This window comes from Eptesicus fuscus, chromosome 6 (genome assembly GCF_027574615.1).
Source record: "Eptesicus fuscus isolate TK198812 chromosome 6, DD_ASM_mEF_20220401, whole genome shotgun sequence".
NCBI lineage: Eukaryota > Metazoa > Chordata > Mammalia > Chiroptera > Vespertilionidae > Eptesicus > Eptesicus fuscus.
In genome coordinates this window covers 32111924-32138869 of record NC_072478.1, presented here as the reverse complement: position 1 = coordinate 32138869, position 26946 = coordinate 32111924, and the positions used below count along the sequence as shown (strand labels likewise).

Below are 26946 nucleotides of genomic sequence, written 5' to 3'. Positions count from 1 at the left end.
TAGTGAGGACATAAAATAGATTTAATCTTATCAAAATAAAGAAATAAAGATCATGATGAGATTTCTATACTTGTATATAAATTTTTAACATAAAAAGACCACTAAACAATGAGAGTTAGATACAAAAAACAAAATAGGATTCTGGTCCAGTCAAAAAATTTACAAACTTCTAAAGAGGGACTATAAACACAATCAGGTATTTGAGGAGAGAGTGGATAAGAAAGCAAAATGTCAGTGAATTGACTACAAGAAATTAATGTTTTATTTCTTACATTTTCCATCTCTCAAATGAGAATAAACCACCTGCTTTTTACCTACCTCCAAGGACTACTGTCAGATGATAAACAAATTTAATTTTAAATATGAAGGTGACAATGTTCACTGTAGCATTGCTCATAATAGCAAAATCCTGGAAATAACCCAAATGACCATCCTTTGGAGATGACTAAATAACTATAGGATATTAATACAACTGGCCATTATATAGCAACTAAAGGGAATGAACCAGACCTAAAGATATAAAAATAGGTACATGTAAAAAAATATAATGTTGCTTATGGATATGTATATATGTAGTAAGAGTATAAAAACAAAACATAGGAATGATTAACAACAAATTTAACATGATTACTTCATCTCTGGGGAGGAAAGAAGGTAATGAAATCAAGGCAGGTACCAAGGAAGGAATTTTCAACTTCATTTAACTCGTTTTTTTGTGTGTTTTTTTCTTAAAAAGAAAAAATCAGCCCAGCCGGTGTGGCTCAGTGATTGACCTATAAACCAGGAGATCATGGTTCGATTCCCAGTCAGGACACATGCCCGGGTTGTGGGCTCGATCCCCAGTGTGGGGCATGTAGAAGGCAGCCGACCAATGATTCTCTCTCATCACTGATGTTTCTATCTCTCCCTCTCCCTTCTTTTCTGAAATTAAAAAAAAAAAGTATATATTTTTAAATTAAGACTAATATATATGTACTTAAAAAAGTTTTTAAAAACTGATGAACAAGACAAGTAATTTTTAAATATATTGCAACATAAGTAATGATCCATAAAAATATGATTTTCGCACCTACTGCATTCCATATCTTCAGGCCAAGGAACACCAAACATCTCCATAAGCTTTGAACATTCGCTGTAAGCCCGCTGACACAGTCTACGACAGGGAAGTGTGACACGTCCATATTCCATACAAATAGGAGCATAGAGTGCACAAAGAAATGGCCGGAAATCCCGAGAACAATCCAGGTTCACCATAGGGTGGAATGGCTAGGAAAAAGTTAAAATTGAACCATTAGAGAAAGATCTATATATAAATTAAAGTTTTCTATATATAATATTGCAATATTCAATTTTTTGTTTAAAAAAATTCTGAAAGTTATTAAATTTTTTGAAGGAGGATTTTTGTTTTTTTTGAACAAACCAGCTTAGCCCTACCCCTAGAGATTCTGATTTGGTTAAGTCTAAGATGTATTCCAGAATCTATATGAATATTTTAATTGCTATTGGTGATATTAATGTAGAGACAATCCTGAGAACCAATAATAACAATATGCTCCATTTTATAAAGAAAAAAAACACAAAAAAAGATATATGTTAAATGCTCAAAAGAGTGGTTATTACTTGGTGATGAGATTACAAGAAATGTTAATATTCTTCCTTTTATGTATTTCAATTTCTATATTTTCTTCAATTAATGTGTATCAACAGGAGAGAAGACAAGAAGTGCAAAGGAAGGAGAGAGGAGGAAGAGAAGTAAACTAGTTATTTTGAGGGAGAGAAGTAGGGAAAAGATCTCTCACGTTTTCTCATACTTCCTTGTTCTTTTTACATTAAAAATTAAATATAAAACAAAAGAGAGTTCTTCAAACTCTGAAATCACTTGATGTAAACAGAGCTAACTATAAGCTGATATTAAGAAAGCAAAAAGGAATAAATAGTGGCTCCAAACAGAAAACCATATTAAATCATCATTATAACCACAGGAATAGATCAAATATCCCAAGAAGTGTACATCTGGGCTTTTTTTCTTAATATATATATTTCTATTGATTTCAGAGAGGGAGGGAGAGAAAGATAGAAACATCAATGATGAGAGAGAATCACTGATCGGCTGTCTCCTGCATGCCCCACACTGGTGATGGAGCCTGCCACCCGGGCATGTGCCCTGACCGGAATCGAACCAACCTCCTGGTTCATAGGTCGATATGCTCAACCACTGAGACACGCTGGTTGGGCTGGGCTTTTTTTAAAGATATATTTTTATTGATTTCAGAGAGGAAGGGAGGAGAGATAGAAACATCAATGCTGAGAATCTTTGATTGGCTACCTTCTGCACACTCCACTCTGGGGATAGAGACTGAAACTCGGGCATGTGCCCTTGACCGGAATGGAACCCGGGACCCTTCAGTCAGCAGAATGCCACTCTAGCCACTGAACCTAACTAGCTAGGGCACAAATGGACTTTTGAAAAATATTTTTTCACTTGTTTACATAATAGTTTAAGAGTCATTATTGATTTTGAATTAATAACAAATATTCTAACTATCAGGCCTATTGAGTAAGAATCAATTTATTACACTGATAAATATTTACAAGAGATCTTCTATACACAATACAGTCAGAAAAGCAAGAATAACTTAAAGAAACTGATGTCAAAGAAGTTAACTGTAGAACAGTAGACAGGGATGTTGGCTTTCATTACTCTTATTCAACACTAGTGGCCCGGTGCACGAAATTTGTGCACATTAAAAGGGAATTAATTAGAGGAAATATTTTAATATTGCTATTTGCCCTTTCTCTATAATAGAAGTGTCCGGCCGGCCCCACCCCCATTGGGCAACACCAAGACTTGGCCGGCCCCACCGCCATCAAGCCCTGCCGGGCGGGGGACACAGCCTCATGTCCTGGCGCTAAGGGTGCAACCTCAGGTCCCCTGGCCCTGGCCGGCACCACACAGCCTCACCCAGACCCACCGCGCCACGGGACCCATCAATGCACCTACTGGTGACCAGTCGTTTGGTCGTTACAGATGAAAATAAAGTCATGCACTTAAGCATGCAGATTCATTTTCAAAGCCTTATTTGTCTACGTTCTCTAAATTGCAAAATAAATAAGATCTTCAGCCAGACAGCATCATAATGCCAACTTCTTTATATAATGACACTTACCATTCTCTCCACGCAGTATGCTCCATTTGAATGGATTAAATGTAAGTGACTCATATGAAAGCACTGCTGCTTGTTCTTAATAGAGGAAGCATTAGCTCATTACCTAAGGCCATAAAGTGGTTTAAATGGCATATAATGACTTGAAGAACAGAAGGAAAAATAACAACAACAAAAACACACACACAAAAAACAACATTCAGTGCTGTGGACAGCAGAATCATCTCCCTTTCCCTTTGTGTTTTCTGCTTTTCCCATGAACCTATTTGTGCTCTGCCTCAAAATTAACATAGAAGACAAAATCAGATGCTGTAATCTGCATTTTATAGTGCCATTTGAGTACAAAGAGGTGTTTTTCAATTTTTACTTTTTTTTTTTTTTTTTTTAAATCAATGCAGCTCAAACCTGCTCCCAACATTCCAGGAGCCAGGCCAACATGGCTGTGTGGACAAACCTTTGCTAGGTGCTGGGACAGGGAACACGCCAGGTGTTGCTGGAAACAAATCAGCTTTCCTCTCTACATAGGAGTCTTTTCATTATAAAATGCAAAGCAGCAGCCATTTTCCATTACCCCCATCCCCAGCCCTCCTCGCCCAGGGGTGGCGTAGGAAGGGGCTGGAAGGATATTTACTCTCAGCTCTTTGATTTCTCTTATTTAACTGAGCTCAGTGACAACTGCTTCTCTAAGCGCAATGCCAGCCACCTCAGGGCTAGCCGCACCTGGAAGGCAAGTGGCAGAGCTGACCGGGAGCTTTGACCAAGCCCAAGTGTGAGGGTCACAAGCAACCTCGGCAGGCGGGCTGCTCCTGAAGACTCTAGGCCCCTCCCAGATCCGACCCCAGCTCCCTCCTCTCCCCTTTTCAACCACAGGCGCCACCGCCATGGTCTGCCCCAAGGCTTGGTGTGCAGACGGTCAGGGTTGCAGGTTCAAGACGCTCCGCCTCCTCCTGGCACTTTGAGCCATAAGCGCTGGCAGGGACCTTTCCACACAGTCTTGGTCTTTGGTCACTGCTGAGGTTTTCTGGACTCTCTAGACCAGGGACAGCCAGGACCTTTGCCTCTGACCAACACCGTGCCTGCAGCCTGCCTGGGGTACCCCCAGCCCCGGGAAAGCGTGGGGGCGTGGTCGGCCTGGGTGAGGGGCTGTGGGGGAGTGGGAGGTTGGCTAGCCGCCCCACTCTCAATTGGGGTGGGAGAGGCTGATCAGGGGTGGGGTCAGGGGAGGGGCTGGGCAGGGCAGCCATCTTGTGATGGTGTTGCAGTGTGAGGGTAAATTTGCATATTACCTCTTTATTATATAGGATAGTACTGGAAGTCCTAGCCACAATGATCAGACAAGAAGAAAAAAGTAAAAGGCATCCAAATTGGAAAGGAGGAAGTAAAACTCTCATTATTCGCAGAAGATATGATATTGTTCATAGAAAATCCTAAGATTCCACCAAAAACTGGTAGATTTAATAAATGAATTCGGCAATGTAGTAGAATACAAAATTAACACCCAAAAATCGATGGCTTTTTTACACACCAATAATGAATTCTCAGAAAGAGAATCTAAACAAACAATCCCATTTACCATTGCAAAAAAATAAAAATTAAAAAAAATAAGATACTTAGGCATAAACTTAACCAAGGAGGTAAAAGATTGTACTCGGCAAACTACAGGACATTGAAAAAAGAGCTAGAGAAAAATAATAACAAGTGGAAGAATATACCACGTTCATGGATTGGTAGAATTAACATCATAAACATCATTTACTACCCAAAGTAATCTACAGATTCAATGCAATTCCTATTAAACTACCAACGGCATATTTCACAGATCTAGAACAAATACTCGAGATCCAAAAAAGACCCCGAATAGCCCAGCAATCTTGAAAAAGAACAACAAAGTTGAAGGAATCACAATACAGATATCAAGTTATACTATAAAGCCACTGTAATCAAACAGCCTAGGACTGACACAAAAACATACATATAGATCAATGGAACAGAACAGAGACCCCAGAAATCAACCCAAGCCATTATGCTCAATTAATATTTGACAAAGAAGGCAAGAACATGCATTGAGTCAAAAAAGTCTCTTCAATAAATGGTCTCTTCAATAAAATTGGACAGATACATGCAAAAAAAATGAAACTAGACCACCAACTTACACCATACACAAGAATAAACTCAAAATGGATAAAGAACTTAAATAAAAGTTGTGAAACTATAAAAATCCTAAAATAAACCATAGGCAGCAAAATCTCAGATATCTCTCATAGCAATATGTTTACAGATACATCTCCTAAGGCAAAGGAAACTAAGGAGAAAATAAGCAAATGGGACTACACCGAAATAAAAAGCTTCTGCACAGCAAAAGAAACCATCAACAAAATTAAAAGGGAGCCCACTGTATGGGAGAACGTATTTACCAATGATACATCTGATAAAGGGTTAATATCCAAAATATATAAGGAACTCATACAATTTAACAAAAGGAAGACAAACAACCCAATTAAAAAATGGGCAAAGGAACTAAATAGACACTTATCCAAAGTGGACATACAGATGACCAAGAGACATGAAAAAATGCTCAAAGTCACTGATCATCAGAGAGATGCAAATAAAAACAACAATGAGGTATCACTTCACACTTGTCAGAATGGCTACCATAAACAAATCAACAAATAACAAGTGCTGGTGAGGATATGAAGACTGCTGATGGGAATGCAGAATGGTGCAGCCATTATGGAAAACAGTATGGAATTTCCTCAAAAAATGAAATATGGAACTTCCATTTGACCCAGTGATCCCACACCTAGGAATATATCCTAAGAAATCTGAAACACCAATCAGAAAGAATGTATGCACCCCTACGTTCTTAGCAGCACAATTTATAATAACTAAGATCTGGAAATAGACCAAGTGCCCAACAGTAGATGAGTGGATTAAAAAACTGTGGTACATGTATATCACGGAATACTATGCAGCAATAAAAAAGAAGGCTTTTACCCTTTGAAACAGCATGGAGGGACCTGGAGAATATTATGCTAAGTGAAATAAGCCAGTCAGAGAAAGACAAATATCACTCATATGTGGAATCTGATGAACAAAACAGATCCAGAGACATAGAAGCATAGAACAAAGTGCAGAATCTCGGAGGGAAGGCGGGGGAGGGTGAGTGGGTGAGAAGAGATCAACCAAAGAATTTGTATGGATATATGCATAACCAATGGACACAGACAATAGGATGGTGAAGGCCTGGGGTGGGGTGGGGGGGGCAGGAGCAGGCTAAAAGGGATCAATGGGGGGGAAAAGGGGATATATATAATACTTTCAACAATAAAGATTTAATTTTTAAAAAAAGAAGTTAACTGGATAATGGATGTGATAACCAATATGTAACAGTAAACTATTTGTGGCAATAAACTATGTAACTATCACTTCCAGGAATGAAGTAGAAGTTTGTGTTAAACCAATGCATCCATCAAGAACAGATTTAGCTGGGCTGGTGTGGCTCAGTGGTTGAGCATCAAGTTATGAACCAGGAGGTCATGGTTTGTAACCAGTCAGGACACATGCCTGGGTTGCAGACTTGATCCCCAGTGTGGGGTGTGCAGGAGGCAGCCAATCAATGATTCTCTCTCATCATTGATGTTTCCATCTCTCCCTCCCTCTTCCTTCCTCTCTGAAATAAAAAATAAATATATATATATATATATATATATATATATATATATATATATATATATATATAAAGAAACTCTACTTCTTTCAGAGAAAACTTAAAAATAAAAAAAAGAACAGCTTTAAAATACAGGGGGAAAAAGTTTTAAAATATATTTTTAAAGCTACTGGGCCCTAGCCAGTTTGGCTCAGTGGATAGAGTGTTGGCCTGCAGACCTAAGCATCCCAGGTTTAATTCTGGTCAAGGGAACATATCTCAGTTGCAGGCTCCACCCTGGCGCAGGCCCTGGTTGGGGTGTGTGCAGGAGGCAACCAATCGATGTGCTTCTCTTACATCCGATATTTTTGTCTTTCCCTCTCTCTTCCACTCTCTCTAAAAAATCAATGGAAAAATATCCTCGGGTGAGGACTAAAAAAAAAAAAAAAAAAAAAGCTATTAGAGAACTACTGAAGGAAAAGAACTAGAGAGACCAAGAATCAAGAGAGCAGGGAAGTATAGTGAGGTGGCCTGATTCGTGCAACCACATTTCCAAGGAGGCATTTGTTGAATCTGGGCATAAGGCAAGAAGCTGAGAATCAAATCTGCCTAGGCCAGTGGTCAGCAAACTGCGGCTCGCGAGCCACATGCGGCTCTTTGGCCCTTTGAGTGTGGCTCTTCCACAAAATACCACTTGCGGGAGCGCACGTACAGTGAGATTGAAACTTCGTGGCCCATGCGCAGAAGTCGGTTTTCGGCTCTCAGAAATTTCAATCGTTGTACTGTTGATATTTGGCTCTGTTGACTAATGAGTTTGCCGACCACTGGCCTAGGCTAATACTAGAAAACTGATAAACCATCAGAACTTTGGTGGTCTTATGAGGCTATAGACAAAATTCACATGCAAAAGAATGAAGTTGGATCCTTGTGCTTTACACCATATAAAAAAATTAATTCTAAATGCATCAAAGGCCTAAATATAAGAGCAAAATCTATGAAACTTTGTTTCATGACCCTGGATTTGGCAATGGTTTCTTATATAGGACACCAAAAGCACAAAAGAAAAATCAGATAAATTGGACTTCATCAAAATCAAATTCAAAATTAAAAGCTTTTGTGTATTAAAGGGCACTATCAAGAGAGTGAACAGACAAACCTCAAAATGGAATAAAATATTTGTAAGTCAGTTATCTGATAAGGGTCTAGTTTCCAGAATACATGAAGAATTCCTATAATTCGAACCAAAAAGACAACCCAATTTTTTAAATGAGCCAAAAACATGAACAGACATTTCTATAAATAAGTTATACAATGACCAATAAACACATAAAAAGATGTTCAATATTATTAGTCATTGGGAAATTTAAATCAAAACCACAATGAGATACCATATCACACCCAGTAGGATAGCTATAATTAAAAAGAAAAAAAAGTGTTGAAAGGCTGTGGAGAAACTGAAAACTTTATACATTGTTTATGGGAATGTAAAATGAGGCATCCACTATGGAAAAGAGTTTGGTGATTCTTCAAGAAGTTAAACATAGAACTGCCAAATGATTCAACAACTCCACTCCTATGTGCATACCCAAAAGAATTAAAAATGGTATTCAAGCAAATATTTGTATATGAATGCTCATAGCAGAGCAGCATTATTCATAATAGCCAAAAGGAGCAAAATAAATGAAAAGCAAGCTAATAGGAAGAAAATAATAATAAAAAGAAATAAATGAAACTAAAAACAAAAACAATAGAAAAAAATCACTTTGAAAATATCAATAAAATTTATAAGCTTTTAGCAAGACTGATAAGGAAAAATGAGAAACACAAATTACCAATATTAAGAATGAAAGAAAGGATGTCATTGGAGTCTCTGCAGACATTAAAAAGATAAGGAAATATTATAAATAACTGTATATACCTAAACTAGACAATTTAAATGAAGTGGGTCAGTTCCTCAAAAGCCACAAACTATCAAAACTCACCTAAGATGAAACTGGTAATTTGAGTAGTCCTATAACTATTAAAGAAATTGAATTTGTAGATTAAAATCTCTTGAAAAAGAAGTGCACAGGCCAGATGATTTCATTGGTAAAATCTAACCAACATTCAAAGAAGGATTAATACTAATTCTCAACAGTCTTTTCCAGAAAATAGCAGAGAATTAATCTCAACTAATTTAATGAAGCCAGGATTATTATTAAAGCCAAACAAAGATAGTACAAAAGAAGAAAACTACAAACCAATAACCCACATGAACATAGATGGAAAAATCCTTAACAAAATAGTAGCAAATCAAATTCAAAAATATATTAAAAGCATTATATATCCCAACCTAGTAGGGTTTGTTCTACAAAGTCAAGGCTGACTCAATATTCAAAGTCAATCAATGTAATCCACCAAATTAGCAGGCTGACAAAAATCACATAATCATACCAAATGATGCAGAAATAGCATTCATGATTTTAAAAGTTTTCAGCAAACTAGAATTAGAAGGTAACTTTCTCAAATTGATAAAGTGCATCTACAAAAACACTATTGTTAACATCATACTTAATAGTGACACACTGGATTCTTACCCATAAGATTGGAAACAAGGGATAGACAGATGCCTGCTCTCAATGATCTTATTCAATACTAGAGGCCCGGTGCACAGATTTGTGCACTGGAGGGGTCCCTCGGCCTGGCCTGCACCCTCTTGCAATCCAGGACCTCTTGGGGATGCTGGACTGCCGGTTTCAGCACGATCCCCGCAGGCCAGATCCATCAGTCTATTCCATGTTTCCATACCTGTGCATTGAGTGTCTGCCCCCTTGTGGTCAGTGTGTGTCATAGCTACTGGTCGAAGGGTTGCTTAGGCTTTTATATATATAGACTAGAGGCCCAGTGCACAAAATTCGTGCACTGGAAGGGGGGGGTCCCCCTCAGCCCAGCCTGCGCCCTCTCGCAGACTGAGAGCCCTCGGGGGATGTCCAACTGTTGGCTTAAGCCTGATCCCACAGGCAAAGCACTGCCGTGAGCCCGGCTTCTGGCTGAGTGGCACTCGCCCTGTGGGAGCACATTGACCACCAGGGAGCAGCTCCTGTGTTGAGTGTCTGCACCCTGTTGGTCAGTGCATGTCATAGTGACTGGTCGTTCTGCCATTCAGTCCATTTGCATATTAGCCTTTTATTATATAGGATGGTACTGGAAATCCTACCAGCAGAACTAAAGCAAGAAAACGAAATAACAGGTGTAGAGACTGGAAAAAGAGAACTATCTCTACTTGTAGATGATATTACTGTCTACACAGAACATCCCAAATAACCTACCAAAAAACACCTAGAACTAACAATTAAGTTCAGCAAGGTTGTAGGATATAAATTTTTGTATATAATGAGTATTTGGGATGTAAATTAAACAATACATTTAAAACCACTAAAAACACTCAAACACAGTATAAATCCAACAAAACAAGTATAGAACTTGTATAAAACACTGATGAAAGAAGTCAAGGAAGATAGAAATAAATGGATATACACTTTATTAGTTTGCTGAGGCTTCGATAACAAAGTATCACACAAACTGACTTAAAACAACATAAATTCATTATTTCATATTTCTGGAAGCTAGAAGTTCAAGATCAAAGTGTTGGTAGAAAAGTTATGTCTACTCAAAAAGCTGTAAATGAATTTTCACAACAGCTTTATTTGTAATCACAAAGAACTGGAAACAACCCAATTTCCTTCAATAGGTGGCTGGGTAAGCAAATTGTGGTGCATTTCTATATTGGAATACTACTCAGTAATTAAAAATAATGACTACTGATATCTGTAACAACTTGGATGGAACGCAAGGGTATTATGCTAAATGAAAAAAGCTAATCTCAAAAGATTACATATTGTATAACCCTATTTATATGACATTCTTGAAATGACAAAAATTACAGAAATAGGAACAAATGAGTGGCTGCTTGGGATTAGGAAGGGAGAGGAGAAGGAATTCCTTGGTGGTGATAAAACAGTTGTTTCTTAACTGTAGCAGTGGCTACATCAATTTATACATGTGATAAAATTGCAAAGACTACACACATATGTACATTTGTATATACACACAAATAAAAATGAACACATGTAAAAACTGGTGAACTATACGGTCTGTTGATTGTATCAATGTTAATTTCCAGGTTTTGATACTGTAAAATAGTTATATAAGCTAGTAAGATGGGGGAAACTAGGTAGAGTACACAGAATCTCCTGTACTATTTTGCAATGTCCCATGAGTCTGTAATTATTTTAAAATCAAAAGTTAAAAAATATATTATAGTCACATGCTGTTGTATGTGTATATATCACATATATATGCATATGTATGTTTTAAGCAAGTCTCAAACTTGCTTGGTACTAAGTAATACATAAAATACTAACTAATGCAATATTGATAACCTCCATCTGTGAGCTCCATCATTAACTATAAAATTGATTTGAGTGACATTTTGCACTGAGTCTAAAGCTAGTAAGTTTATTCTATCTATCACTTATTAAATACAAGTACCTTGTGCCATATCTCAGCTAGCATTTACTGACAGTTAGTATAGGTCAGGCAGTGTTTAAGTGCCTTACACATATTATCTCATTAACAACCTCATAAAGTAGGTACTATGGCCCTGGCCAGTGATGCTTGCAGCGGTTAGAGGATCAACCCATGCACAGAAGGATCTAGAGTTTGATTCCCAGTCAAGGCACATACCTGGGTAGCAGGTTTGATCCCTGGCCCCAGTTGGGGCATGTGTCGGAGGCATGTGTGGGGGCATGTGTGTCTCTTTCACATCCATGCTCCTCTCTCTCTCTCTCTCCCTCTCCCCCTCCCTTCTTCCCTCACTTTCACTCATTCTAAAAATCAATGGAAAAAATATCCTCTGGTGAGGGTTAATTAAAAAAAAATAGGTACTATAATTATTAATCCCATTTTATAATACCTGTGAAGAAAATGAGGCATAGAAAGTTAAGTCATTTACCCAAGATCATACAGCTGCAAAGAGCCAAGAGTCAAACCGTGGCATTCTTGTCCAAAGCCCTTGAGCTTAACCAATCTGTTCTACACAACCTCTCTAAACTTTAGTTTTCTCCTCTGTAAAATAGTTTTAATAATATGTAAATAATACATAAAATAGCATACAAAACCCAGTAAATTATAACTTTCAAGGGGATTACTGAAGAGTTGCAAATTAATAGAACTGAAGAAGGCATATTTGATGAACATGAAGAAACCTGTTCAAGTCCCTATTCTCAAATGCCAACTGAGAAAGAAAGTCAATGGAAATTATGTTTTAAAAAGCAAAACAAAACATGGATAAATCTCAAGATCATTATGCTGGGTGAGAGAAATCAGACATAAAAAAAGCAGATACTATATGACTACATTTATATAAAACTCTAAAAAATTAAAGTAATCCATAGTGACAGAAAGCAGATCTGTTGTTTGGAGCAGGGAGTCAACAGGGTGTGGACTACAAAGGGACACAAGGAGAATTTTGAGGTGATGGAAATATTCTGTATCTTGATGGTTTCATGGGGATATATATATATATATATATATATCAAAAGTCATTGAATTGAACACTGTAAATGGGTGCAGTTTATTGTATACAAATTATACCTCAATAAAGCTTATATAAAAACAAAAATATTAATATTTTTCAAACAAGCAAATTGCCTTCACTTTAACCCTAACAATTTTTAATCTCAACAAAATAAAAATGTAATGAGGTAGCCTGAATACTGTAGAGTTGGGTATAAGTATATAAAATAAGTTATACTATTAAAGCACTATGAAGTAGAAAAAGGATCTTTATCTGATTAAATTTTAAGATTCTTACCGAGTACTTCCTTAAACAGTAATACTTCTGTTCACTAAATTAAGACCAAGTATAGGAAGTTTACAAACTGAAAAGTAACTTTCTAAAATTAAATTTCTGGTTTCTACAACAAAGGTACACAACGTGGAACCTACCATTCTTTGTTCAAATTCAAATCAACCAAGCCTCTGTGCTCCCCATCTCTTTCTTCTTTCAAATTTCCATTCCTGTTACCATAGGAACCTGCTAGCTGACAAGCCTTCAAGCATAGCAACAGCAGAAGCTTAGCAAGGGATGTGAGAAAGGGACAGAGTCAAAGGCCAAAATTTGACTCACGAGAATCAGAATTCCAATCTCAGTCATTCTACAAAGGTCTGGTAACCATAGAAATAGTATCCTACTGGGTTTGGGAATATTATGTGACTAAATTCACTAAATGTGAAGCCAAATGTGTAATGGCCTTGAAAATTCAAAAATAGTATTCAATTCTATTTCAGATCCAAATTAGAAAAAGAAATTAAAAAACAACCGTTTAGAATAAGTTTAAGTGATTAAATATACCTTTAAAATTATTTTTGTAACAATAAAATTCCTAATGATAAAAGATCTAAAACTTTAATAATTACTTTGTATATAAAAAATCTAGGTTGTAAAACACCTTTAAGCCCAATAGATTTCCTTTTACAAATCCTAATATTTTAAAATACCTCATAAAGCATATTAAATGCTTTCCAATAGTCTCTTAGTGAGTTGGTTTGCAGAAATATGCCATTATCACAGGAATATATTTATCTTCTTAAGTCAAAGGGGAGTCCCCAAAGCAGACCTTTAGGAGGTAAACTTTAATACTTCAAATATCATAAAAAATTGTTAAGTATGGTCTGTCTCAAAAAGTGAAACTTTAAAAATCAAATCCCACCACACTTAATAAGTTAATTGAATACAAGTTTTTAAAAGGTATTCCTTTAAAGTGATGTTGCACAAGAAAATTAATTAAAAATTTTAAAAGCTGCTATTTTCCCCCTAAGGTCAGAAGTAACTAAATGCAATTAATTCTCCACTACTCGTGTGTACATTTTTCAATTTAGAAGCTTCTTAATTTCTGGCTGGTTTCCTTGTCACACAATACGCTTTTAAGACAACTCACTAAATTGTTTGCTTAGGGAAAAACCACCTTATTAACCTAAACAAAAGACAATAAGAGAAGTAAATCTGCTGGATAATGTATGTATTCTAAAGATATAAATCATGAATTTCAAGCATATAATCAAAGAAATTTCGTTTCCAAAAAGACTGTCCATAAAATGTTAATAATTACTGGTACATAGGTGTATATTATGCCATTCACTAAACACACACACACACACACACACACACACACACACAAAACTGTCTTTTAAGGCCAATTCACATATCATCTGCAATTGATGAGCCTTCTCTTTTGAATCCCCTGAGCACTTTATGCCTTTATGGCATTTACCAAATTCTTCCTTAAGTTTCAGTCATTCAATCAAAATATCTGTAATAAATACTTAAGTCTTAGTTAGGCGCTGCAATTGAGTGCTAACCAAAAAAGGACCCTTGAGCTTTTAACAATAAAGTTTCTATATTAATTATATTATTTTAAAAGTACAATGTGTTTCTTACAGAAAAAAGAACATTAAATGAAGAACACAGAAAACACAAATAAACTGTACTAATTCAGGAACAACCACTGTAGACTTGGGGAAAAGCCTTCCAGATGAACATACTTTTTTTTTTTTCAACCAAAGCAGGATGATATCATACATAATGTTTTGTTAACTACCCCTACTTTTTTTCTACTCATTAATCTATTAAGTACAACTTAGAATTTTGACAGGCAAAGATGGAGAAGAGAGTATAAAGGCAGAAGGAACATGAAAGGTCTAAGGATGTGAAAATTTGGTTATTTTATTCCTAAGCTTAATTACACCACTTATAAGTGTATGTTGAAAGCATCAAGTAAAGACCCAAAAATGGGCAGGGGGGCAAAGTAAAACACTAGTGCTCACAGGTTAAATGCTAAGTGGTATCCTTCGTGTTAGGATTACCTTTACTACCATCCTAACCAAGAACACTACTATTTATCACCCCTGGAGATTAAGTGGTTAGGTACAGCATCATAACCATAACCATGAATACTACCACCTCTTATGAAATTCAGTTTATAAAGTTCATTAATTCATTAAAATATATATCTAGCAGTTACTATGTGTGAGGTACTGTTAGGTACAGGGTACACAAAGATGAATAGGACAGGCTCTGCTTTCAATAGCAAAAAAGCAGCAAACAATCCTTCAGTAAGAACTAAATTTTAAAAAATGAAGAAAACCTCACACCTATTAGGATAACTATTATCCAGGAAAAAAACAACAACACATAACTAGTGTTGGTGAGGATATGGAGAAATTGGAACTCTTTGCACTGCTGGCAGGTATATAAAATAGAGCAACTGTAGAAAGAAAAAAGAAAAAAATGGGGCAGTTGCTATGGAAAACTCCCTCCTCCCCCGACCAAATTAAATAAAATCATATGATATAGCAATTTCACTTTTGGATATATAACCCCAAAAATTGAAAGCAGAGATTGGAACTGGTATTTGTACAACCACGTTCATGGCATCATTATTTACAACAGCCAAATGGTACAAGCAACCCAAGTGTCTGACAGATGAATGGATAAACTAAATGTGTGGTATATACATACAATGGAGTATTATTCAGCCTTAAAAATAAAGAAAATTCTGACACATGCTACATGGATGACCCTTTGAAGACATTACACTAAGTGAAAAGAGCCAGTCACAAAAATACAAATATTGAATGATACCACTTATATGAGGTACCTACAGCAGTCTAATTAAGAAAAAAAGTAGAGGAAAGAAACCAAGATGGCGGCATAAGGTAAACACCTAATTGTTGCCTGCCACAACAATTTTGAAACTACAACTGGAAAACAGAGCACACACCGTCCAGAACCACCGGAAAGCTGGCAGAGTGGAAAACCTACAACAAGAGAAAAAAAGAGAGGGAGACGCTGAGCCTCAGGAGCTGTGGAGGTGCGGAGATGCGGAGATCCATGAGCGCGGAAAGGGTGGGCAGCTGAATACTCGGCAGGCTTGCTCTCAGCGCTCAGAGAGGGAGGGCAGCAGACGCTGCGTGGCTAGCTTTCTCGTTTGGGAGAAAAACAAAACCTCCCGACTGCACTGAAATCCAGCTGTGGTCGGGGAGAAACTGGTCTATTTGGCAGCAGGCGAGGCTCGAAAGCTGCCTTCTCTCAGAGGCGCGCAGCCATTGATTAGGGCACGGAGAAACCTGCCCTCTTAGGGCGGCGCGGACGGAAACCAAGTTTGTCTGCGCCATTCTGAGACTCTGCCCCATCCAAGCTGAGCACAGCCCTCCCAGTGACTGGATTTCTCATTTGGGAGAAAAACAAAACCTCTGGTCTGCACTGAAATCCAGCCCCAGCTGGGGAGAAACTGGTCTGTTAGGCAGCGGGAGAGGCTCGAAAGCTGCCTTCTCTCAGAGGTGCGCAGCCATTAATTCGGGCACGGAGAAACCGCCCCTCTTAGGGCGGAGCAGATGGGGAAACCAAAGCTTGTCTGCGCCACTCTGAGACTCCGCCCCATCCAAGCTGAGCATAGAAGCTCTCCCAGCGGAGACACTGCTGATCCTCACAGCCAACTGGCTTGGAGATCAACTCCTGCCAGTGATACCAACAATCCCAACCACTCTGAACTCCAGTTTCTGGGGACACGCGGGGGACCCAGACGCCTACGGGACTCTCGGCCATCGGTCGGAGAGAAGAGTGACTTTTCTGTCGGTGTGGACGACACCAGATTTCAACCACTCTCATAAGGGACACATTCAAGAGGCAGACTCAGTGAGCACCAAAGCCCTACTGTGTCTCCAGCACAGCAATTCTTCCGTTATAGACACAGCAGGCCCTCATAACCAATTGGACCAGAGGTCAATTCCTCCCAGTGTACCAACAGCAATCAGGGCTTTTAACTACACCAAGACTTTCCACTCAGCCCACAAAGGGGAGTACCAAGAGCGACCACCTAGGGTGATTGGGGAAGCTGAGCTACCGGCCCCTATAGGTCACCGACCATACAAAGCCACTCCATCAACACAGGGAGGCAGCCAAAATGTGGAGACATCGAAGTATGTCACAAGTAGGAGAGATAGATGAAAGCAAACTAATGGACGACACAGTGTTCAGAACCATATTTATAAGGTTACTCAAGAATCTTCTAAAAACCGCTGAGAAACTTGAAGAGACCTTCAAGGACCTAAATGAGAATACCAAAAAAATGGGAAAGGACCAGTCAGAAATTATGCATACACTGTCTGAAATAAAGAATATACAGAGTAGACCACCGCACCCGAAGAGTCAAACCAAAGATCTGGAATATGAGGAAGAAAAAAACACCCAACCAGAGAGGCGGAAAAAGAAAGAAGAATCCAAAAGTGTGAGGATAGCATAAGGAGCCTCCGGGATGGCTTTAAGCATACCAACATCCGAATTTTTGGGGTGCCAGAAGAGAGAGAGCAAGATACTGAAAACCTATTTGAAGAAATAATGACAGAAAACTTCCCCCACCTGGTGAAAGAAATAGACTTACAGGTTCAGGAAGCGCATAGAACCCCAAACAAGAGGAATCCAAAGAGGACCACACCAAGACACATCATAATTAAAATGCCAAGGGCAAAAGACAAAGAGAGAATCTTACAAGCAGCAAGAGAAAAACAGTTAGTTACCTACAAGGGAGCACCCATACGACTGTCAGCTGATTTCTCAACAGAAACTATGCAGGCCAGAGGGGAATGGCAAGAAATATTCAAAGTGATGAAGAGCAAGAACCTACAACCAAGACTACTCTACCCAGCAAAGTTATCATTCAGAATTGAAGGGCAGATCAAGAGCTTCACAGATAAGAAAAAGCTAAAGGAGTTCATCACCACCAAACCAGTATTATATGAAATGCTGAAAGGTATTCTTTAAAAAGAGGAAAAAGAAGAAAAAAGTAAAGATAAAAATTATGAACAACAAATACATATCTATCAATAAGTGATTCTAAAAATCAAGTGAATTAAAAATCTGAGGAACAGAATAAACTGGTGAACATAATAGAATCAGAGGCATAGAATGGGAGTGGATTGATAATTCTCAGGGGGAAAGGGGTGTCTGTGTGGGGGGTATGGGAAGAGACTGGACAAAAATCATACACCTATGGATGAGGACAATGGGGGGGAGGGAACCGGGTGATGGGGAGATATGGAGGGGGGGGGGAGGAGAAACAATTGTAATAATCTGAACAATAAAGATTTATTTAAAAAAAAAGAAAGAAAGTAGAATGGTGGTTGTCAGGAACTTGGAGGACAGAATAATGAAAGATTATTGTTTAATGGGTACAGAGTTTCAGTTCTGGAAAATGAAAAAGTACTGGAGAAGGTTATTTGTGATGATTACATTAACAGGTGAATGTACTTAATGCCACTGAACTACACATTTAAAAATGGTTGAAATGGTAAGTTTTATGTCATGTAAATTTTGCCACAATTATAAAGTATTTTTTGAGTAATATTTGTAAATACTACTATGGGATATCTACTATATATTGTTAAGTGAAAAAGTAAAGTAGTAAAAACAAACAGTATGACACTATATCAAAGAAAGGTGAAAGAATATATAGATATAGACAAATATTATAAAAACATTTACAAAATAAATATATTTACATTTTTAAAGGAAGTATAAACAAAAAACATTTTTAAATGACAGGGTCAGAGACTGGACTTCTCTGAATGTACTTTGTTCTAAAGTTTTAAAACATAATTATAAAATAAATTTAAAACAAAAAAATTGTTAGGTTGTTCCTCAAAATCAAATGAAACATTAATCTGTGTATTGAGTTTAACCACAAAGAGAAGAAGTATTTAAGTAACTTTAAAATACAGTATTTGACTGTACATCCTTGGTGAAAATATCCTTAAGCAAAAAGAAACACACAAAAATATTAAAACTGCTTTCAGTAGTCATAGTATAATAATAATGAAATTATTCTGAAATACTACAATGTATGTCTATAATGTTTCAGTATAAAAAACAAAATTAAATTTAAATAAAAACTCTGCAATGTTGTTTCAATTGCTAGTATCTGCATAAACTTACAATGTACTTCCTTAAAAAAAGTTATTTCCTAGCTCTGTCCAGGAAAAGGCCTAAAAATGATTAAACTATTATCAATAGGGTTAGCACCCACATAGTGGTCTCTAAATATCATTTCCAACTAAAAGGAATCAGTACTCCTTATATAAACTGATGATTCACGGTGTGAAAATTAATAAAGGAAACCTCAATTAAAATCGGGGCTGGGAAGATCTGTTAGAGGGAACTCTCAAGCTATTATCACTCACTGCTGCCAATTATCCAAACAGGAAGACTCAATTACAGAGTCAATTAATTCAGTTATAGATCCCAACCAATCAGAAAAAGGGTACTTGTACAGGAAGTACGTCTACTTTACTATTCCAGCAGGAGGTTATCTTCTCGCCCAGCCAATGGAAATACTGAAACTCAACCAATAAGAAGCCATAATCACCTATGAACTCTTACTTTCCTCCAATGAACTTCCATTTTTCCTTGCTGATAACTTCCTTGCTTTGCCCTCCTTACTATAAAAGCCTTCCATCTTGTATAACCCCTGGGACTATCTCTCTGCCTGCTAGATAAGATGATGCCCTATTCATGAATTGTTTAATAAAACCAACTAAGTCATTAAATTTACTTAAAATTTATTTATTAACAAAGATTTGAGGCAGAATTTTATGAAGTGGATTTGAATCATAGCAAGGAAGTTATTAGAAACCACTAAAGTACTGTAAAAAACACTCAGGAGCTACCTTAAAGAGGCTCCCACTACCAAAGATGGAATAGGTTGAGCCCCAATAATAATAATAACTGCAATGGATTGAAATATATCAAATATGTTAAAAATACATGAGTTCATAATGATGCTTTAAAAAAAAATCACCTTTGGAGATTGCTTGGGATTCAACTTATCCTAAAAACTAATAAAGTATGATCAGGTATTATTTATCCTGTCTTTCTTATATAAACTGTACATCTAATAGTAATAGGGAGGAAGTTTCTGTTTATAAAGTATTCCAGCTGAGAAATGAAGATGATAGATTAGAATATCATAATTTTGTAAACCCCTAATAAAATTGTTGATCTAGGAAATCAACAGCTGCTAAAATTACAGAATGACAACTAGATATTATGTGCCTATGAAATATTCTCCACCACCATCCCACCAAAAAAAAAAAAAAAAAAGTAAAAAAAGGAGATAGAGGAACATGGTAAATAATACCACAGGGATGAAATCAGTAAACTAAAGACTATGGAAAACTCTACAGAGCAAACATATTATAAGAAAAAAGGGAAAAGGAAAAGGAAAGGAGAAATCACAAATTAAGAGAGACTTTAAAAGACATTAATTGAATGCAATGCATGAACCCTGATTTGAAAAGTCAACTATTAAAAAAATGTGAAGTGCTCAGAGTAATTTGAACATAATTGGGTATTTGATGATACTGAGGAAGTGATAAAGGTATGGAGTTTATATATTTTCAGAGTCCTTACTTTATAGATATATATAAATGGAAATATTTATGGATGAAATTATGGTGCTTGTGACTTTCTTCAAAGTAAGACAGTTGGGTGTGAGGTCATGAATGAAACAAGACTAGCTACAAGTTAATAATTTTAAAAATTAGATGATGGGTATATGGCGTTCATTATACTATTCTATCTATATTTCTATATAACTGAAATTTTCCATAATAAGAAATAGAGGGGAAAAAGCTAAAATTTGAGTTTGGATGACTGGGAGACTGGTTCAAACATGCTTTATTCTTAATGAACCATAAAGGATATCACGGATGTTTACGCAGGCTTTTAGGCTCTATGTTCTCACTAGATCTATACCACTGCCAACTTCCTATGCTATAGAAAATCTTTAATGAGAATGACAAAAGAAAACAAGAAATGGAAGCAAACACAAACCATCCCAGGAGTTTTTCCTCTAATTTTCCTACAGAGGTTTAATTTCAAAGTAAGAAAAAAAGGGCAGACATGCAATCAACCTCCCAAAGAGATTAGGGTGACAGGCAACAAAGAATAATGCTCTGCACTTTAACTTTTTAAAGATCTTTAATATATATGTCACTATATAATTTGATCTTAACAATAACCTTGTAAAATGGACAGGGATAACTTCATTTCTTAGAGAAAAACAACACAAAGAAGTCACAAAACTAATTAGTAGCAAAAAACAAGTCTTCTAAACCCATACTAGTGCTTTTTCCACTAAACAGTCTCCTTCCTATTCAATTTAATTATTCAAAATGGGAGAAAAGGCTGCTCATATCTCTTTTATTATCATTAAAGTCACAAATACCTGGTAATGTGTGGGTTGGTATATATAGTTACTGACAATTTGTTATCCATGCTGTACAGCTTCCAAAAATTTACTTAGCAATCTGGACAGCTCAAAATGGTTTGAGAAACTCTTTTCTATCAAAAGCCACTGATACTCAAGGGGAAAAGAAAGACATCAAGTTAAAAAGTTACAAATATTTAGTGTGTTTGTGTACACATGTGCACGTTTTGGAAAGTAGGGTAGAGAAATAAACATACCAGCAAAGGATCTTCTTTTCCAACTTAATAAAGTGATACTTATCCTATTATTTAAACATTTCCCAATTTCAATGAAAGAATAGACTTGAAATCCTCTATATACAATGAAAGAATATCCAACTTGTTGATCGTAAATAATCAAGTTCGAGATAACCCAGATCCTGTACTTTCTCTCATCTGTGTATCCCTAACTCACTGTCATTTACTATTCTATTGCAAGCACTTATTTTGACTCACCAAACATCAGAACAGAAATAAGCCAGGCAGGTGTGAAGCCTGGGCCTGCTGAAAGATGCTACACCTAAGAACTCATCTTTCAATCCAAGTCCCACAGTGAACACTCAAGAATGTGCTGGCATTACCTGCTCCCATTACTTGCTCCTGGTAAAAGCTGGCAGACATATATCCAAAGTTCCTAGATGAAGGGTGTCATCAGCAGATATAAGTCCTTGTAAGGACCCAAGAATCCTTACTTCCTTCTGGAAGTATGTTGTGTTGACTGCTCAGTACCTTTTACTATTATAGAAACTTCACCCTCTCAAACCATCAGACGACTATATGTGAGTGTAGTAGCACTGTCCTGATATGACAACCATACTACTAGTACAGGCAAACTATCCCCAATATTAATCACTTCAAATCACTAGAGCCTTCTCTTAGAAAGTATAACCCACTTAGGTGCTTTCCCTAGAATATGTGAAACTCCAACCGAGGCAACCTCATTGCCAAAAATATCTAGACTACATGGGCTTATTTGTGAAGAGGGTAGAAACAGCTTAACATGCCATCATTATGAATGTTCCATGAGCCTACAAGTTCACTTGGAACACATACATCATCTTTCTAGTATTTTCTCTGTAGGATTATTTAGAAATGGAATTTGGAATAAAATCAACTTTTGCGAATCACCTATTGTGTGCCATGAATTGTGCTATCTACTTTATAAATCTTTCATTTAAGCCTAACAGCCCTTTGAGATATTTTCATTATTAATGTCTTTTCACAAATGAAGAAACCAAGACTCAGGGATGGTAAGTGATTTAACTCCAAAGTCTTAAAGTTACATGGCACAGCCGAAAAGTGAACCCAAATCAGTACAAAAATCTTTATAACCAGCTTCTTACCACTCTAATTGCTTCCCAAAGAAGTTGTACTAACCTGTAATGATACTAGAAACAAGGGTACTCCTACTTCAATTTATTTTTTGTGAGAAAACTGATGGCTTTAACGCACAGCAGAGATTACCATGCCTGGAAACAAATTACTGTATTAAAACCAATACCCATTTTCATATATCCTAATCTATCAATCAGTATCAAATCTCTCTTTACTAGTTAGACCTTGTGTAGTCAGAGGAAAAGCAGAACATGTTTTGTTTAATCTCTATAACATCTTCAAGTATTTGGAATATATAAGATGCTCTCCACATTTTAAAATCTATGAATAGTAATCTTTTTACAAATTTTCCTAGATAGATTTATGTTAGTCTATTTGGAAGTAAGAACCTTTGAATCTATATTAATAAAAGGGAAATATGCTAATTAGGCCAGATAGATCTGACGTCTTTTGGACAAAGCTGCAGCAGCTGTGAGGGCCAAGGAGGGCTGACAGCCGCGGCGGCCGGCAGTGGCAGCAGCAGCGGGTTGATGGGGGTGGCACCTTCTCCTGATCAGCCTGGTCGCCTCCAGCAGAGAGAGGCCAGACTGCGCCTTAGGCTCGCTCCCTAGGGCGGGAGCGGGCCTAAGCCACCAGTAGGACATCCCCTGAGGGCTCCTGGACTGGACTGTGAGAGAGGACAGGCCAGGCTGGGGGATCCTCCCCTCCCCCAGTGCACGAATTTTCGTGCATCAGGCCTCTAGTTTTGTTATAAAACTAAGAGTTCCAAAACATGTAGGCTTCAATTTGCTGAAATCACTGTAACAACGGATTCAAGACTAAAGTAGAGGCGAAACCGGTTTGGCTCAGTGGATAGAGCGTCGGTCTGCGGACCGAAGGGTCCCGGGTTCGATTCCGGTCAAGGGCATGTACATTGGTTGTGGGCACATCCCCGGTGGGGGGGTGTGCAGGAGGCAGCTGGTCGATGTTTCTCTCTCATCGATGTTTCTAGCTCTCTATCCCTCTCCCTTCCTCTCTGTAAAATATCAATAAAATATATTAAAAAAAAAAAAAGACTAAAGTAGAAAACATCCTCTGTAAATTATATGTATTATATAGCCACATTAATATGAGGAAATGGGTAAATGGTAAAAGCTATCACTTTTAGAGTACTTACTATGTGCCAACTACTTTGTACATGTGGTTTCATTTGGTACTTTACAAAAGCTTGTATGATTATTAACTCCATTTTACAAGCAAAGAAACTATGATAAGAAAAGTTCACATAACCTGCTCAAAGTAATATAGCAAGAAAGTGATAGAGCTAGAATTCAAAGCCAGGTCTGTCCAAATCCAAAACCTATGCTCCTTATTGCCACCATTTACTGCCTCCTTGTTCTTATCTGGTAAACATATCCTTGTCCACAACTCTAAAAACAGTATAGAAACACATGCTTATTTAAACCTATTATTAATTACACCCATTAATTTGTCATAGTTTCTTTGTTGCCTGTCACCCTAAAATCAGCCCTAGCTGGTTTGGCTCAGTGGACAGAGTGTCAGCCTGTAGACTGAAGGGTCCTGGTTCGATTTCGGTCAAGGGCACATGCCCCGTGTGTGGGGTCTTGCAGGAGACAGCCAATCAATGATTTTCTCTCATCATTGATGTTTCTCTCTCTCTCCCCCTCTCCCTTCCTCTCTGAAATCAATAAAAAATATTAAAATAAATTAATAAAGTAAAATCATTAAAAGTGCCTAAAAATTACCATTAGAAAAATTCAAGTAAATTTTCATAAAATCTTGAGGGGTCAAGAACAGATAAATTCAGACAGCAAAAAATTTTTGTTGCTTCAGAGTTATTGTTGTTAAAAAACACACAAAACTGATGTTAACATGGTAGGCCAGAACATCATTTTAAGCATTTAAAAAATTTCAAATACTGTAAACCACTAGCCTAAAGGCTGAACAAAAGAACTTTTTGCAAAATCAAATTACCATCAATACTTAATGAATGAATTATGGATATTATTATATTGTCTTTATCTAAAGTTTTATTATCAGCCAAATAACAGAAAAATATAATCATAACTTGGGCAATTTTAAACTTCTACTAGTAAATGGCTATTATCTTCCATGTTCCAATGTTTCAAATTTCTTTATAAAGTATGTCTAAAAAATAAGTAACATTCCCCACAAATCAATTCTTCTAACAGTTTAAAGAACTGATAGTTTGAAGAATCTAAATAAAGAACTAATAGTTTGAAGAACCTAAATCAAGAACTTTTTAATGTACAAGATGTAGTTTAAAATAACATTCTTTCCCTTTGTTTATCAGTCACATTCATTAGATAAGTTAACAGGGCAAAATAAGAATCATTTTCTAAGATATGTCAAAGAATATATTAAGTCTTACCTCCATTGCTAAAGCTGCTGTCTGTTGGTCATAATGATTCAGAAGATTAGGCATGAAGGTAGTATTGTAAGGCAAATCTTGGCACATCCTCAAGGTAATAGGTTCACAAGAAAACAAACTGTGCCCACCTATATGCCCCACAAACATAGTCAAGGGCCAAAGATAGAAGACGATCCAACTCATAGCCATCCTTCTTGGATCTGAATGAGATTTGGACGATCAGGCCTATGATATGTATTTTAGATCTTTGTACACCTGCAGGTCCCAGCTTGAAGAAGTACTCTTCTATATTTTACTATTAAGTTCTTCAAACAGTTAAATACTCTTCGCACTGTCAGAGGTTTGTTAGCTTGATCTCACAAAAGGCATTTGTTTTTGGTTTCACAATACAGGAAAATGACATCATCTTGTCTCTTCTTTTCATTTTATTACATAGGGCACATCTGGCCAACATATCAAGGTGATCAACCACATTCCCAAACAACAGATTCCATCTTAGAAGAGCTATTTTTTCCTTTGATTGGAATACCTGAAAAGTATTTTTTTAAATGCGAGAAATTAGTCATTTCATTTCAAAACCTTTGATAAACTTAATGTTGTAGGATTGAAAATCACTATACAAAAATAGTTGCATTTTTATACTATAACAACAAACTATCAGAAAAAGAAGCAACATTTGATGAGAGATATTATACTGACCTAATAGATAAAATACATAAGTATTTCATAAAGATATAGTATAGTTTTTCTACCTTATCATTTATGCTATAGATATACTAAAACAGTCCTTACACAATGCTTCAGATATAAAATATTAAATGTCAACTATAACTGGAAAATAGTATTTAAAGGTAAAATTTCTTCCCTTTTAGTTGTTTATATAACATATGGTTTAATTTGTCTATATTGATAGCAATTTTCATTTACCACAGCTGTAATTGACTCATTTTGAACAAATTTCATGCTATTGTCCTAAATTTTATTTAAATAGCTGTCATACTTATAACCTAAGCTATTGAATTTAAAATTTATTGTATGTGTTTTAATCATTAATAGTGCATTTTTACATTAAATGATTTGGCAGAAGGTATCCAAAGAGATGAAATATAGCCCTAGCCGATTTGGCTCAGTGGATAGACTGTCAGCCTTCGGACCAAAGGATCCAGGGTTCTATTTCTTATCAAGGGCACGTACCTTTTGGTTGCAGGCTCCTCCCCGGCCCCGGGCCTTGATCGGGGTGTGCGAAGGAGGCAACCAATTGATGTGTTTCTCTCACATCAACCAATTGATGTGTTTCTCTCACATCGATGTTTGTCTCTATCTTTCCCTCTCTCTTCCACTCTCTCTGAAAGATCAATGGAAAAATATCCTCGGGTGAGGATTAACAACAACAATAAAAAACACAAACAAACAAAATAAAACAAACCCAAAGAGATGAAATATAAATAAACCAAAAATATATGGATTCAGCCCTGACCAGGTGGCTCAGCTGGTAGAAGCATCCTCCTGTACACCAAAAGGCTGCAGGTTTGATTCCCAGTCAGGGCACATACCTAAGTTTCAGGTTCAATCCCCGGTAGGGGCGTGTATGGGAGGCAACCAATCAATATTTCTCTCTCCCTTCCTCCCTCTCTAAGAATCAATAAAAAATATCCTTGGGTGAGGATTAAAAGAAAAGATAATGGATTCAAGCTTCTTAGTAGTTGTGTGAATGGGAAACATAGCATAACTTCTCTATCTCAGAATTTTTTTTCCTGAAAATACCACCTCTCTAATAAAGATTATATAGATAATCCAAGGACACAGACAATAGGGTGAAGGCCTGGGGTGGGGGGAAAGCAGGGGGGGTTAGAAGAGGTCAATGCAGGGGGGAAAAAGGAGATATATGTAACACTTCCAACAATAAATATTTTTTAAAAAGAGATAAGGTATGTAAAAGTATTCTATAAATGATATGTAAAAGTATTCTATAAATGATAAAGCAGCATCAAAGATTAGGTAGTTTCTTTTAACCCACTGTACGCCATAAGTGTCTGTAGACGCAAGTGGTGTGGACCTTCCCCACACT

At 36.8% G+C, this 26946-nt stretch overlaps 1 protein-coding gene and 1 long non-coding RNA gene across 5 annotated transcripts in view; one reads left to right on the top strand and one right to left on the bottom strand.

Annotated features, from left to right (window-relative positions):
• The window catches only part of LOC114234832 (uncharacterized), a 69698-nt gene extending 66676 nt beyond the window's left edge, over nt 1–3022 (top strand). Inside the window, exon 4 of the long non-coding RNA XR_003621022.2 lies at nt 2807–3022. This is a non-coding gene — a long non-coding RNA (uncharacterized LOC114234832). The remainder of the gene's footprint in view (nt 1–2806) is intronic.
• Nucleotides 1–26194, bottom strand: part of FZD3 (frizzled class receptor 3) — a 79408-nt gene extending 53214 nt beyond the window's left edge. Inside the window, exons 1-3 of one of the 4 annotated variants that reach the window (XM_008150746.3) lie at nt 26073–26194; nt 24879–25407; nt 1070–1266 (exon numbers count right to left, since the gene is read on the bottom strand). In XM_008150746.3, coding sequence (XP_008148968.1) covers nt 1070–1266; nt 24879–25067 — 386 coding nt within the window. In that variant the 5' untranslated portion in view covers nt 25068–25407; nt 26073–26194. Of the gene's footprint in view, nt 1–1069; nt 1267–11340; nt 11352–12798; nt 12895–24878; nt 25408–26072 lie in introns of those variants that run through there. The other 3 variants (XM_054717608.1, XM_054717609.1, XM_054717610.1) reach the window with 3 other exon arrangements.
• Between the last annotated feature and the right edge of the window lie 752 nt (nt 26195–26946).